The sequence below is a fragment of the Babylonia areolata genome, chromosome 9, assembly GCF_041734735.1.
Source record: "Babylonia areolata isolate BAREFJ2019XMU chromosome 9, ASM4173473v1, whole genome shotgun sequence".
Classification (NCBI taxonomy): Eukaryota; Metazoa; Mollusca; class Gastropoda; order Neogastropoda; family Buccinidae; genus Babylonia; species Babylonia areolata.
In genome coordinates, this window is record NC_134884.1 from 18,347,637 (window position 1) to 18,364,002 (window position 16,366).

General features: G+C 40.6%; 1 protein-coding gene across 2 annotated transcripts in view; it reads right to left on the reverse strand.

The window, feature by feature from the left end:
• The window catches only part of LOC143286104 (membrane-bound transcription factor site-1 protease-like), a 63,164-nt gene extending 47,992 nt beyond the window's left edge, over positions 1-15,172 (reverse strand). For both annotated transcript variants that reach the window (XM_076593691.1, XM_076593692.1), the window contains exons 1-12: positions 14,563-15,172; positions 13,628-13,776; positions 13,071-13,176; positions 12,615-12,751; positions 11,976-12,093; positions 9,474-9,590; positions 8,450-8,559; positions 7,569-7,685; positions 3,311-3,378; positions 2,444-2,546; positions 1,275-1,351; positions 452-526 (exon numbers count right to left, since the gene is read on the reverse strand). In XM_076593691.1, the coding sequence (XP_076449806.1) occupies positions 452-526; positions 1,275-1,351; positions 2,444-2,546; positions 3,311-3,378; positions 7,569-7,685; positions 8,450-8,559; positions 9,474-9,590; positions 11,976-12,093; positions 12,615-12,751; positions 13,071-13,176; positions 13,628-13,776; positions 14,563-14,842 (1,457 nt within the window). In that variant the 5' untranslated portion in view covers positions 14,843-15,172. The remainder of the gene's footprint in view (positions 1-451; positions 527-1,274; positions 1,352-2,443; positions 2,547-3,310; positions 3,379-7,568; positions 7,686-8,449; positions 8,560-9,473; positions 9,591-11,975; positions 12,094-12,614; positions 12,752-13,070; positions 13,177-13,627; positions 13,777-14,562) is intronic.
• Between the last annotated feature and the right edge of the window lie 1,194 nt (positions 15,173-16,366).

Here is a 16,366-nt window from a genome sequence, read left to right on the forward strand (position 1 = left end):
CTAAACTGGATTATTCTCGGTGTTCCCTCGATGTCTCAGAAGGAGATTATGTTGCTAGTTTTGTGGTATATTGACTGAGGGATTATACGTTAAAGAGTGTGTGTCAGTGTGTGTGGGCCTCACTGTGTGTATGTGTGTGTGTTCGGATTGGGGAGATGAAAAAACACAAAAAAACACACAAAAAACATTGCAGTTGGATGAATGATATAACTTCAGTGAAGCGACAGTCAGTGTTTATGTGTTTTCCTTGAAACAGATTCTACGGTGTAATGCTTCACTGTTTTTGTTGGAATCAAACAATGTATTTTGTTACATTGTTTACCCAAATGTGAAATCTGATTACATGTTTCTTGACAAATATAACCTTCTCTGCAAGGGGAAAAAAAAAAAGAAAAAAAAAAAAAAGAAGAAAAGACAAATGAACAGAAAGACACGAGCCACAGACCCATACCTCAGCAGCAAGGTGACTGCACCGGCCACGACAGGGGAGGCCACACTGGTGCCCGACAGGGAGCGACAACCAGACCTGCACACCACAAGTTGTCAGACTTTGTGTGTTGTACTGAATATTTGTTTAAAAAGAAGAGAGTTCATTATTTCATGAACAAGATAAGCCTCCCCCTCCTCCTCCTCCTCTGCGTTCGTGGGCTGCAACTCCCACGTTCACTCGTATACATGCGAGTGGGCTTTTACGTGTATGACCGTTTTTACCCCGCCATGTAGGCAGCCATACTCCGCTTTCAGAGGTGAACAAGATAAGCATTTCAGTGCACTTTTTTTTGGTGTGTGTATGTGTTCCTTCTTTATTGTTGTTCTGTTAAATGCTTCCAGTCTGCTTTTTTTTTTTTTGGCTTTAATTTTGTTATCGTTGTTTATGTTCTGAGAGGGTGCTCATATCAGTAATATTGTTTCTACATTTCTGCCATTTTCTACTTCTTCTTGAGGACTCCAAAAAAACAAAAACAAAACAAAATAACAACAAAAAAAACAACAATACAGTACAAAGCAATGCAATGCAATGCAGAACAACATAATAAAACCCCTATTAACTAGTTTATTCAATTTACACTTTATGCCTGCTTAACTAATCGCTTTACAATATGCACAACAAATTTCACAAACCATCTATTCAGAAACAAATTGTCACTAACCACTTTTCACACCTGACCACCTTTTAGTTTCAGCCTTCACTGATTTAAAATTGCTCGGTCTTGTGTCAAGAGATTACTCAGTATGACTTGGAAACGGAATGGGATATGTATCCATGGACTTACTTGAGAGCAGAACCTCTGACAGCAGAGCCATAGGTGACGATGTCAGGCTTCAGGCGCCCATACCCCCAAGGCAGTTCCTGAAAAAAAAACCCATCTTTTTTGATCATTTAACATTCTCTTCTTTACCTGCTTTTTTCATGGGACCATGGTGGAGTAGGGAGGGAAAGAATGCATGGCCTTAAAACCCACCTCTTCCCAAAATAGCCTCCCTTCCCTTCCTCTTCTTTAGTTTCTCCAGTTTTAGAGTTATGCGTGCGTGAGAATGACTGGTGCGAAAGCGCTTAGATTTGTCTATGCACAAGATTCAGCGCTATATAAGTACCATTATTATTATTATTATTATTAATGCATGTATGAACATTTACAGGTAAGTGCTTTTTTCAATATAAACAACACTTCTTCAAAAAGAAACTTACATATATTCTTTATAAGAAAGTAACAAACAAACGAAACTTAATGTCTGCTACGTCAATGTTGGAAACAAAAAAACTATTTTCCTGGTTAATATATCAGTTTTTGAAAAAAAAACCCATCCATTCCATATCTCAACACATGCAGACTGAAATAAGTACATGTTCACCAGATCTGCTGCTAATTTTTCACTCCTACTAAGATGCTCATACATGCATTTTAGAAATGAAAAGCCACACACAAGAATGCAGAAACACACAAAAGCACAGCACACATACATGCACACAGACACATAAACACACACAAGAAAACACACACATGCACACAAACGCACACAACAACGCACATGTACAGTCACACAGACGCACACAAGAACACACATGTAGTGTCACACAAACACACACAGGAACACACATGTAGTGTCACACCAACGCACACAAGAACACACATGTAAAGTCACACAGACACACACAAGAACACACATGTAAAGTCACACAGACGCACACAAGAACACACATGTAGAGTCACACAAACGCACACAAGAACACACATGTAGAGTCACACAGACGCACACAAGAACACACACGTAGAGTCACACAGATGCACACAAGAACACACACGTAGAGTCACACAAACGCACACAAGAACACACACACCCGAATACATACACAAACGCACACAAAAAACATGAATGTGTACTCATGTACTCACACGCACATGCACACCCCCACCCCCCCTCCCACACACAGCCTACTGACCCAAGTGGTCATGCCACGAGAAGAGAAGCGGGCGATCTGGTTCTCAAAGTTGATGCCTCCCACCCCGATGACATCCATTTGATCTGCCGGGTTGTTCAGAGTGCTGCAACACACACCACACAGATCAAGTGTGCGCAGGTTTATGTATGTATGAATGCATGTGTGTGTGTGTGTGTGCGCGCACGCATCTCCGAGTAAGTGTGTGTGTGTGCGAGTATGTGCGCACATGCGTGTACCTGCCAGAGTGTGTGTGTGTGTGTGTGTGCATGCGCACATGTGTGCCTGTTTGTATGTGTGTGTGTGTATCTATACACACGCGCATGCAAGTGTGTATGTGTGTGTGTGTTGAAAGAGACAGAGGAATCTTACGAATAATACTGCAAGCATTTAAAAATTAATGTTTTTAATGCTGTTTTTATTTAATTTTCTTCTTTTTTTTTTAAGAAAAGAAAATAAAGCGAGTGTTTTTGCCCGTATCCTTTCATGCTTGCTTTTATATGTATTTCTTAAAGATATATATATGTGTATGAGCTGACACCCTAATTACCCCTGTGAGGAACTAACAAAGTGATTGTATTGTATTGATTTGCATTGCATTGTATTGTACCTTATAGTACTGTATGTATAGTATGGCACTGTACTGTGTTGTGTGGCATTATATTGAACTAAATTCACTGTATACTGTATTTCATTGCATAATATTGCATTGTACTGCATCATACGGACATGTCGTACTGCACAGTTCTGTACTGTACAATTCTGTATTGTTTTGTACAATATTATACACTGTTATATTATACTGTACTGCATTGATTTTGTTGTACTGTATTGTATCCTACTGAACAGCTGACACCAAACAGTTCTCACCCGTACAGAGGACCATCGTTGCCAATGGCGGACACCATGATCACCTTGTTGGCCGTCAGTTCCCACACCTGGTCAGGTCACACACACAGCGCACGGTGAACAACCATTTGACGGGAATAACTATCGTCATTTCATTAACAGAAACAGAGAACAACCATTTGACGGGCACAGCTATAGTTATTTCATTAACAGAAACAGTGAGCAACTATTTGATGGGCATAACTATAGTCATTTCATTAACAGAAACAGTCAGCAACTATTTGATGAACAGTGAACCACAATTTGATGGGATCCATTGCAATAACAAGTCGTTTAATTAACAGAAAAAACAACATGTCAACAGCAGTCATGTGAGAACACAGCATATAAATAACTGCACAATGAAGAAAAGACAAAAGATAATCACAAAACTTTACAAGCGTTCAGAGAATACTGTTCTTGCCAATCAGTAAAATAAAAAAAAAGGTAAAAATTGTATATGTAATATAAGAAAATGAATAATAAAACACTAAATAATTATAACAATAAAAGTAGCATAAAACCCTCACTTATTCCCACCTTAATTACCTTGAAATAAAAACAGCTGTCCCCTCCAAATAAAATCAGTGTTGCTTATAGCAAAGCTGACACAAAGGGGCCAAATTTCAAGGCTGGTAATTCCCTCTCATAAACCAATATATACAAGAAAGCAACAAACTCCGCACACTAACATTTTGTATTCTAAAATAAGACGAAGTCACAGAACTCTGAGGCTGTGCTGATCATCAGCTTGCAAACTGTACAAGTGATAAATCAGGAAATTGTTCCCCTCTCTATAAATGAGAGCATAAAGTCCCCCTGCACTGGTGTCATCTCTGCTTAAATCACAACTTTCACTCTCAGCTTCACTGACACAGGACTTCTGTTAACTCTCTCTGGATGAAGGAATGCTCACGCATTCCTACACAAAACGTATTCGGATTTGGACGAAGGAATGGAATAGCATTCTCCGAAAGTAAAATTCCATCACGCGCTGTACACGTGATTTTGTGATTAGCCAAGCAGAGAGCGCTATTCTGGGTCACTCCACAATCGAACAGTATGATTGGTCAGCCTGGCATGTGTGGCCCGTCTCGCACACACGCTGACAAAGTCATTGACCGGTCGTCTGCTCGCGTGCCAGCCTGTTAGCGAAGCGGGCTCTTCTCAGAATTTTGTGAAGCGAACAAGGCAGTGATGGCAACGTTTTAGGGTTGCCGAAGTACTTGAAATGCTACAAACTGAAGGGTCGGACACTGAAGAGGTGGATGATGACAAAGAAGAAAGCGAATTTAATGCAGAAAGCGAGCATGGGTATGGTGATTCGGGGTGAAAAATTGGCAGTATTTTCTACATATGGCAAAACTGTAAAAATAAGATGAGAAATTTGATTTTTTTTATATGTAATAGCTCAACAAGTAATAAACCAGTTCTGAAAGTTTCATTTTCTTATCCTGTATTTTGTATTTTTTGTAATTTTTTTCCAAACCCTTACAAATGGGCCGTCTGTGAGGAAAAGCAAGGGAGAAAACTTGTCGTCCCGAGTGAGTTAAGTTCTAATAACTATAACAATAACTACATATATATATATATATATATATATATATATATATATATGCATAACTAGTTTCAGTTTCAAGGTGTCAAAGGTGTGGATGGATCCATATACACCCCACATACACCCGGCTACATAACTAAATAAACGCATCCCTTGCGCTTTGAAAATGTAAAAGACGCACAGCATGTTCAAGTGCATCCCTGTGTCGTTCTAAAAAAAAAAAAAATCAAGAACAAACACATAAAAAGAGTGAAAATCCTGGACAGGATTGTCTACTACAAAGAATTTTCTGTTCACCAACTCTTGGACGAGAAACCCAGACAATTATGTCTAGATGGTATTACTGCCTTTGTGTGTAGTACCGGACTGAAGCACTGCAAAACTGAATATATGAAGCAATGCATATTTGATTAAAATGTACAGCATCAGAGTGACCCTCTGAAGATGATCTGGGACCCCCTAGTATTATAGTTAAAGAGTTTCTGGGACCCAAAGATTTTCATTTTAGAGCTTTGAATTTAATCATTATTGTTATCAATATTGTTTGTATCCTGTTTTCTATATATTATTTTACGTCATTTATTTATCTATTCATCTTGATTATTTTAGTTTTATTGTTGTTCTTATTTACTATTTCAAGTTATCAAATCATCGATTTCATTACTCATCTGCTTACTTCCTTTTGTATCTTATTTTACTTTATTTCTCGTTCTCGCCCCTCAAGGCCTGATTAAGCACGTTGGGTTACGCTGCTGGTCAGGCATCTGCTTAGCAGATGTTGTGCAGTGTATATTTATTAGTCCGAACGCAGTGATGCCTCCTTGAGAAACTGAACTGAACTGAACTGAGCAGAAGCCCTGCTGATATGGATCGAGCTACCGTAAAGTTCGGTCTATGAGCCGCGACTTTTTACCCCAGCTTCAACCTCTGCGGCTTATACAATGATGCGGCTTATTTGCGGATTTTAACGATCCCGGGAGTGTCACGTTCTCGTCTATTCTTAGATGCCCTTCAACTCACCAAATCATGATTTCTGTCCATGAATTTTTGGATGAGCTTCAGTATAGTGTGCTAACTGTTCACGTTTTATAAATCAAATCCGCACACATTAAAGCCTTCAGATCAGCATTCAGTTCTACTCTGCTGAAGCGTACACCCTCATCATGCCGAAAACGTGACGTTATGCCTATGATGCAGCCTTCAAATTGAAGGCGATCGACCTAGCAGATGACAGTGCAAGCGATGAACCAGCAGCGACCTCCACCTTCATGAAGTGAAAGCGAGGCTAAGTCAGTGACGAGATGGCGGAGGAAGCTGTGCTGGTTCTCTTCAACTCGGACACTGAAGACGAAGATTTTTGTGGATTCAGTGAGCAGGATGATGTTGAATAAATGTGACTAGCCCTAAATTATGGATCTTATTTTTGTTGTGTTTATTTATTTATTTATTTATTTTTGTGGCACTAGCAGTATTTTCGCTTGCTTTTCTTTGGGTTGTTCCCGCTTGTGTTTATTTCATAACCTACAGTATCGACATCTTTTCTTAGTATCAGTATGTGTTCTGGAAATAAGTGCGGCTTATAAACCGGTGCAGCTTATGTATGTATAAAGTTCAATTTTGTCCAAAATTTAGTGGGTGCAGCTTATATACCAGTGCGCTCAATAGACCGAACTGTACGGTAAGTAAGTTTGTGACCTGATACAAGTCTTCGTCAGACACAAAACACGAGTGTCAAGAATCGACAGACAGAAATAAAAAAAAACTTAGCCGCATAAAGAACACAGGATCAGAAGATGGCTGCTGGAAAAAGAGGGCGCTAGTCAGGGATACAGAGGGGAGGTAACCTACTTCCGGGAGGAATCGGACTCCATGCTGGAGTCTGCACTAGTGGGTCACGGTGAAGTATGTGTATGGATTTATCAGAACACAGTGATGCCTCCTTGAGAAACTGAACAGAAATGAATATAGCAGAAGCCCTGCTGATAAGGATCTGTTGGAACACAGTGACGCCTCCTTCTGAAACAGAACTGACATGAACTGAATTTAGCAGAAGCCCTGCTGATAAGGATTTGTCGTAACACAGTGACGCCTCCTTCTGAAACAGAACTGACATGAACTGAATTTAGCAGAAGCCTTGCTCATACGGATTTATCAGAACACAGTGACGCCTCCTTCTGAAACAGAATTGAATTTAGCAGAGGCCCTGCTGATGAGGATTTATCGTAACACAGTGATGCCTCCTTCGGAAACAGAACTGACATGAACTGAATTTAGCAGAAGCCCTGCTGATAAGGATTTATCGGAACACAGTGACGCCTCCTTCTGAAACAGAACTGACATGAACTGAACTGAGCAGAAACCCTGCTGATAAGGATTTGTCGTAACACAGTGACGCCTCTTTCTGAAACAGAACTGGCATGAACTAAATTCTGCAGAAGCCCTGCTCATATGGATTTATCAGAACACAGTGACGCCTCCTTCGGAAACAGAACTGACATGAACTGAATTTAGCAGAAGCCCTGCTGATAAGGATGTGTTGGAACACAGTGACGCCTCCTTCTGAAACAGAACTGACATGAACTGAACTGAGCAGAAACCCTGCTGATAAGGATTTGTCTGAACGCAGTGACGCCTCCCTGAGAAACTGAACAGAACTGAGCAGAAGCCCTGCTGACATCCAACCTTGTCGACGAAGGGGTGGTCCATGAAGTCAGGCCCCCCGATGCTGAGGTTCAGCACGTTGATCTTCTTCAGGATGGCGTAGTTGAAGGCGTCCAGGAACCACGACGTGTAGGACACCTGCCCCAAGAAAGGGGGGATAACTGGGTCACTTTGTTTCTTTCTTTGAAGGTTTCTTGGTCCTGCTGAGTGAGTCTGACTGTTTGTACTTGCTGGTTCCTTGACCCAATGACGTGTGATCTAACTGTGTTGTGATGAAGATCATGTGATGGAGATTAAGTGTGTGTGTGTGTGTGTGTGTGTGTGTGTGTGTGTGTGTGCGTGCGTGCGCGAGCATGTGCATGCATGCATGTGTGTGTGTGTGTGTGTTTGTGTGCACTGACATGTGAGTATATGTGCATATATGTGCATGTATGCCAGCATGTGTGAGTATGTGTGTGTGCTGTGAGTGAATGAAGAATGCACACATGTCTGTGTGTATGTGTGGCAAGAGCACATCTACTCCACTTGTGTGCATGCTCGCATGTGTGTGTGTGTGTGTGTGTGTGTGTATGTGTGTGTCTGTTTGTGTGTCTGTATGCGTAAGCGTGCAAGCGTGCAAACTATTACATGTCCGCACAACTCAGAACAATATTGACATGAAACAAACATACACACAGACAGGCAAGCAGACCAGCAATCATTTCCACTCCATGGACAACACACACACACACACACAAAGATCATCAACACACACACATTCTATCCTCACACAAACACACACTATATCATTAACACAATCATACACATACACACACAATCATCAACAGACACACACACACACAATATCATCAACACACACACACACACATACACACACACACACACACACATAGAGCAGTTACCTGGTTGTTGGTGAACACCCTGAACACATAGATGTCGGCATCGGGAGCGAACCCCAGACACTCCTTGTGGCTGGAGATAACACCCGCCACAAACGTCCCATGACCCAGACCTGCACCCATACATGGCTCACTATCGTGTGCTTTTATCTTACTATGTTTCATTTTGGGTAATGGATTTGTAATGCACTGTGTTATTCCTTATCTTCTTCTTCCTCATATTATCATTTCCTGTCGCACTATCTCCATACCACAACAAACACATGCATTTCATCTGATGAAATTGCACACTGCAAAACAGCACTGACTTTTCACTTTCCTGCAACTACCAACACATAAAACAGCACACCCTCTCACAAATTAATATGCCTTACGAAGGGCAAAATTTCAACAGTTTAAGGGTGCTACAAGGCTGCTACAACCAAACAGCACATCCATACAGAAAATGGACACTTTCACATTTGCTGTAAGTGAACAGTTTATGGATATTAGAGTTTGTTACATAGCTAGGGCATTGACTTGTGATCATTACTCCACCACATGTACAGTAGTGACCTGGTTGTAACACAAGCGAAGGATACTGTGGGTATGGAATGAAATCCCACACTGCCAGACTTTTCTCTACCTCCACTGGACTGTGAGTGTTGGTCTGGACGCTTGTTATTTGAATGAGACAGTGAATTAAGGTCCACTGTGCAGCATGCATTAAGTGCGCATAAAAGATTCCACAGCACCTAAAAGGTTGTCCTTGGCAACATTTTGTGGAAAAATCTACTTTCAAAGGAAAACAAATGCACTTGCTCACAGGAAAAAGGACAAAAGATAAAAAAAAGAAAAAAAGAAAAGAAAAGAGTGGTGCTGCACTGTATTAACACGCTCTCCATAGGCAGAACAGCCCAAAATTCACTCAAAAAAATCTGTTGTTAACAAAGAGTGACACAATGCAGTACAATCAGAGTTTGTTACACTGTAATCGTTACACCACCAAAACATCATCCGTTGCTGGAAGCCAAGGCTGTGTACCTACCATCGTCCAGGGTTTTCTCATTGGTCCAGTTGGAGCGGTCCTTGATGCGTCCCTTCTTGAAGTGGGGGTGGTCTGACGCCAGCCCCGTGTCAAATACCGCCACCTTGATTCCAGACCCTGTCAGCATGTTCGACAATCATCAGTCTTCTTCTTCTTCTTCTTCGTGTGAGGGCTGTAACTCCCACGTTCACTCGCATGTTTATCAGTGGGCTTTTACGTGTATGACCATTTTTACCCCACCATGTGGGGAGTGATGGCCTAGAGGTAACGCGTCCGCCTAGGAAGCGAGAGAATCTGAGCGCGTTGGTTCGAATCACGGCTCAGCCGCCGATATTTTCTCCCCCTCCACTAGACCTTGAGTGGTGGTCTGGACGCTAGTCATTCGGATGAGACAATAAACCAAGGTCCCATGTGCAGCATGCACTTAGCGCACGTAAAAGAACCCACGGCAACAAAAGGGTTGTTCCTGGCAAAATTCTGTATAAAAATCCACTGCGATAGGAAAAGCAAATAAAACTGCATGCAGGAAAAAATATCAAAAAAATGGGTGGGGCTGTAGTGTAGCGACGCGCTCTCCCATGGGAGACAAGCCCGAATTTCACACAGAGAAATCTGTTGTGATAAAAAGAAATACAAATACAAATATAGGCAATGATGAGTCAAGCCTAGTACTTGAAATCTTCATTCTGATTTTTAGATCTATGTTTCGAAGGGTAGGGGGTCAAAAGAACAGATGAGAAATTTTTTTTTTTTGTTCATTGTAAACCCAGGTGTAGTCTCCAACCGCAAGAATATCATCATGTTTTATGTGCTAACATAATTAAATACATTTTTGAGAATGTAATCTCAGGTGGTGTCTCCAACTGCAATAATGTTGTCGGTCTAAATGTCATGTTTTTTTTAGCTAACATAACCTTACTTGCAGTCACACATCCTGTTAACTGTTATTTAGTTTTTGCACATACTCCCTTTAGGTGGATAAAAACCCCTAGACAGTTAGCGTAACTATAGGTGGAAGCTTGTAATACAACAGAACACCATTGTCTTCCAGGTATTTCAAACTTCCCTTATGTTACACAGCTAAGACAAGAAGTTTGACTGATAGCAGCTGTGATCGTGTTCATTGAAGGATATGTCTAACAATAACCTCATTCAATAGGAACAGCTGTCATGCTTCTCAATATTCATGACTAGTAAAGGATTCTTTTCGGAAAATCATGAACTGGTAGTTCAACTTTTTAAAACAACTGCCGCTCAGTTTGCAAATACTATAACTTTTTTTTTAAATGTCAGGGTCATCAAAAAAGAAAAAAAGAAAAAAAAGGGGTTGGGTATGTGTTGTGGAAAAGGCCTGTCAGTGAGTAATGTTACACTTAAGCACAAGTACCAGAGGAGTATGCTGCAGTACAGTACAGTACAGTATAGATGTACCAGAGTAGTCCTCCACACTACAGTACAGACATACCAGAGGAGCACTCCACACTACAGTACAGACGTACCAGAGAAGCACTCCACACTACAGTATAGTGTAACAGAGAAGCACTCCACACTACAGTACAGACATACCAGAGAAGCACTCCACACTACAGTATAGTGTAACAGAGAAGCACTCCACACTACAGTACAGACATGCCAGAGAAGCACTCCACACTACAGTACAGAAATGCCAGAGAAGCACTCCACACTATGTACAGACATAAACCTGAGAAACACTCCTACCAGAGTAGCACTCCACACTACAGTACAGACGTACCAGAGAAGCACTCCATATTACAATATATAAGTACCAGAGAAGCACTCCACACTACAGTACAGATGTACTGGAGAAACAATCCCCACTACAGTACAGACGTACCGGAGAAGCAATCCCCACTACAGTACAGATGTACCAGAGAAGCACTCCACACTACAGTATAGAAGTACCAGAGAAGCACTCCACACTACAGCACAGACATACCAGCAAAGCACTACACAGCACAGTACAGTACAGACATACCTGAGAAGCACTCCACACTATGGTACAGACGTACCAGAGAAGCACTCCACACTATAGACATATCAGAGAAGGACTCCACACTACATACATACCAGAGAAGCACTCCACACTACAGTACATAAGTACCAGAGAAGCACTCCACAGCACAGTACAGTACAGACGTACAAGGGAAGCACTCCACAGCACAATACAAACATACCAAAGAAGCACTCCACACTACAGCACAGACATACCAGCGAGGCACTACACAGCACAGTACAGTACAGACACACCACAGAAGCACTTCACACTACAGTACAGACGTACCAGAGAAAGCACTCCACACTACAGCACAGTACAGACGTACCAGAGAAAGCACTCCACACTCCAGCACAGTACAGACGTACCAGAGAAAGCACTCCACACTACAGCACAGTACAGACGTACCAGAGAAAGCACTCCACACTCCAGCACAGTACAGACGTACCAGAGAAAGCACTCCACACTACAGCACAGTACAGACGTACCAGAGAAACCCAGCCCCCACAGCATCTCAGCCTGCAGAGCGTTGGTGATCTGTTTGGGAACTGCCCGCATCAGCCTCCGCGACTTGTGTCCGTTGGCCGACATCCAGTAGGTCGCTCCCTGTTGCCACGACATGACAAAAAATGAAAAGGTCAATGACACACTGCTAAAGTTCCTAAAGCTGGCTGATATTCTTCTTTCAATCAAAGCTAATGTCTTAAAAAAATTAATTAATAAAAATAAAAAAGAGGGTGATAATTCACATATATTGAAAACAGGCAAATTTCAAAACAAAGAAGAATAATTCTAACAGGTAAACGGATCCTCCCACCTCAACAAAAAACAAAACAACAAAAAAAACAACAACCCAAAAACAACACTCTAAAAAAACACCTTTGCACAAGAATAAAAACAAGAAGACATCTAAAATTCTGCCCATAAAAAAAAACAACAACAAAAAACAAAACATCCATTTTTAATCAATAATACAAAAACAACAGTGCATATCAAAAGCCTGAAAATAAAACAAAGAATCCTTCAAAGTTATCCACACTGCAAATCAAATGGTTCCGTCCATGTTGACTACCAGCCAAACAGTAACAATACAAAAAAACCCCAAAAAAACCCCAACACAAACTCACCAAAGACAAGCTTCGACGGTAGTAAGGGTTGAAGGTACGTGACTGATCAAATGTCTGCCCTTTTTTCTGACCCTCTGTGCCATTGCACGGGGGGTGGGGGGTGTCGCCATCTGCCGCTTTCTCCCCTCCCTCCTCTTCTGTTAACCAAATTATTCAAGCAAGTAATTAGATAAACACATTTAAATTAAACTAGATAAATATTTTTTTTAATAAGAAGGGCACGTATCATGCATTCAAATAGTGTTTGTTCCGCATGTCTTAGTGTGCATGTTTATAAATACTAATTATAGTTGTTTAAGTAGTCCTTTGATGTCAAATTATCATATGGTATAATGGCGTGTGTATATGTGTGTGTGTGTGTGTGTGTGTGAAATGAAAAGCATACTGGTCTACATATATCATATGCTAAACTTTTTAATGGGAAGATTACAACTTTTAGATAAATGAAAGGAGTACCTTTGACATATTTGAGAGTGCGAATCACTTTGCGGTGAGGTGTAACCCTTCTGATCAGTGGGTGCTCCTCCAGCGCTTCCAGCCCTGACGTGGGTTTCCCATGCATCTGTTGACATGTTATATGATCATATACATGAATGAACAACACTGCTGAAAAATACCTGGGCTTAACAAATCTCAGCAAAAATAACTTAATCATTATCAACAACACACATTCATTCACATAATTACACATGCATCACACACTCAAAACCAAACCACAACCCACTAACCTGCACACACACACACACACACACACACACACACACACACACACACATATGTACACACACACACACACTTGTATACATCAATAATGTATACCATCACTTCGCTAAAAAAACAAGACACGGGTACACACATGTATAGTAGTATACACAGACAGACAGTGAGACACAAACACACACACAGTGACACCCATGCACACACAGTGACACACACATACACACAAAAAACAACAACAACAACAAAACAGACACACTGAGAATTAACAGCAACTGTGAAACACAGATCATTACCAGAACCACGTCAAAGTCACTGGGGTAGTTGTGTGCGGGGTTGAGGCGTGGCAAGATCTGCCAGGACAGACCTGACTCCTGCAGAGCTGCAGTGATAAACCGTCTCCTGGCGCTGGACTTGTAATAGCCATCAAAGGAAATGATGTACTCTGGAGAGGAAAAAAAACAACATGAAGTGAACACAAAACAAAAAACAAAAACACAAAAAAAAAAGAAAGGAAAAAGAAAAACATCATCTGAAGTCTCAATGAAGTTGATGAACAACATTTTCAAGTCTCCTCTCTTCCTATTGAACAATAAGTTAACAAAGATTTCAATATAATCATACATATACACAGTTCTACTAATACTGTAATAGTAAAGACCCCAAGCCAATAATGTAACACAACATAAATTTATTTATAACCATTAAAACAATAAAACATATAGATTTATTTATAACCATTAAAACAATAAACACACTATATATAATAAAATTCTCAAACACACACTCACGCACACACACAAAGCAAAAACAAAACAGCATAAGTGTGTGTGCATGTGTGTGTGTGTGTGTGCGTGTGTGTGTGTGCATGCATACATTTGTGTGTGTGAGTGCATTTGTGCATATTGTGTGTGCATACATGTTTGTGTAACTAAGTATTTATACTCTGTATGCATGTATGTGAGTGATTTTGTGTGTATATGTGCATATGTTCACACGTTCATGTGTGTGTGTGCATGTGTGTGTGCGTATGTGTGCGTGTGTGTACATGCGTGCATACACGTGTGATTCTGATCACACAAACGTGTGTGTGTGTGTGTGTGTGTGTGTGCATGTGTGTGTGCGTGTGTGTGTGTGTGCATGTGTGTGCATGCGTGCATACACGTGTGATTCTGATCACAAAAACTGGCAAGACTGCAGCCTGTGTTCACACATATCCACAGTCACCTACCGTTGTCCACAACAGAGCTGGTAAAGTCCACATGAACATGTTCCCCAGGCACCGAAGAAGAAAAATTACAATTGCTGGCACTGGCACTTGGACTGCTGCTGCTGCTGCTGCTACTGCTACTGGATTCTGAATGTAGATGATGCTGATGCTGCTCATGAAGAAGAAGAGGTGACTTGGCACTGTTGGCGGTTTGCACTGTCTGTGACACCGATGTCTGCTGCATCAACTGCAGCACTACTGTCAACAACAGCAGAGTCCAAGTCCTTGCGTTGGACACCATTGTCGTTCTCACACTGTTTCACGTAGCATGCACTGATGCAGCAATCCAGTCATTGATACTCAGAATATGATTTAAACTCTTTAAGTATTGTTTGACAAAGAATCACAGTCTGCATAGAGAATGGCGGCTGGTATGTTTGAAAAGAAAAACCATGATTTCTGATCATATACTGCCCATTTTGTAATTTTTCATGATCATTTTAATTATAATGTAAAGTTAATATGTTCAGATCAAGATGTTTTCCCCTATTGCTCGCAATCGCTGTTAGTTTTGTGATGGCCCTGGATACGTGATGACACTTCCTTTGGGATGATACTTCCATTCAGTATGCTAAACCTGGAAGTGGAAGAAACAAATGGGATATTTAAATGTGTTGCATCATATTTATGTATCCGTGTATACACAAAAAGAATTAGACAATTTTTAAAACAGATCCTTGAGCCCACCACTTTATTTTATGTGCACTCGTGAGTTATGAACACAGTGTATGTTTGGTACTTCCAAGTTCCAGCACCGTAACTTCGGCATAAGATCATCTACATTTAATGACAAAAAGCCTGTTAAAACTTCGCATTTCCATTAAAACCACTAACCTGTGTCTACCTCGAACATTGTTTATATGGAGCGTCCTTCCAAAATAAACAAAGATCTTTTCTGTTGTGTTATTCTGAAATTTTCTCGATTACGATCACCAGCCAACCTTACCTTTGGTTGTGCCCACTGGTCATTCTTTTCACCAACAGCTAAAATCTGAACCAACAGAGGAAATATAACTCGGTACCTAGTAATACCATGTAATTTTTGGAAAGAGATTTCCAGCTCAAATCGAACAGTGTTTTCAAAATGGTTTTGCTTTTAGACCTTTGGCTTTGTAGAACCTTCGCAGTTTTTGATTCGAACGTCTGCTTTCCAGCAGACAGTTCACTTTCGACAGTGAAATCAATGGTAAAACAAATGATTACAATCAAAATATTAAATACAAATCATACAAGTGTAACACTGATGCATTTTTAATCGATAACATAGAAATGCAATCCCAGGCCAATCAACAAAGTATAAAATAATTTATAAAAGATTACCATCACAACATCAGCCATCTTGTTTTCCTAAAAAGCATGTGCTTGGCCAAATACAGATACAAACCATTTGAGCATCACCAAGGGACATAAACGATATTTATGATGGGGCCAAGGATGACCAAGGATTTTTGTGGCTTACTTCCCATGTTCTGTTTCGTTGTCAGTTCAGTTCAGTTTGCAAACTCAACTGATGTGCCGTCACTGCGTTCAGACAAATCCATCCACACTATACACCACATTTGCTGAGCAGATACCTGACCCAAAACACTTAGTCAAGCCTTCAGAGAAAACAAAATAAAATAGAATAAAACGAAGTAAAATGAAATACATAAATAGATAAACAAAAAGTGATTAAATTAATAAAACTGACGAACACATCAAAATAATTAACAACACTGAACAACAACAACAACAACAACAAAAATGATAAAGTAAAACAAATGAA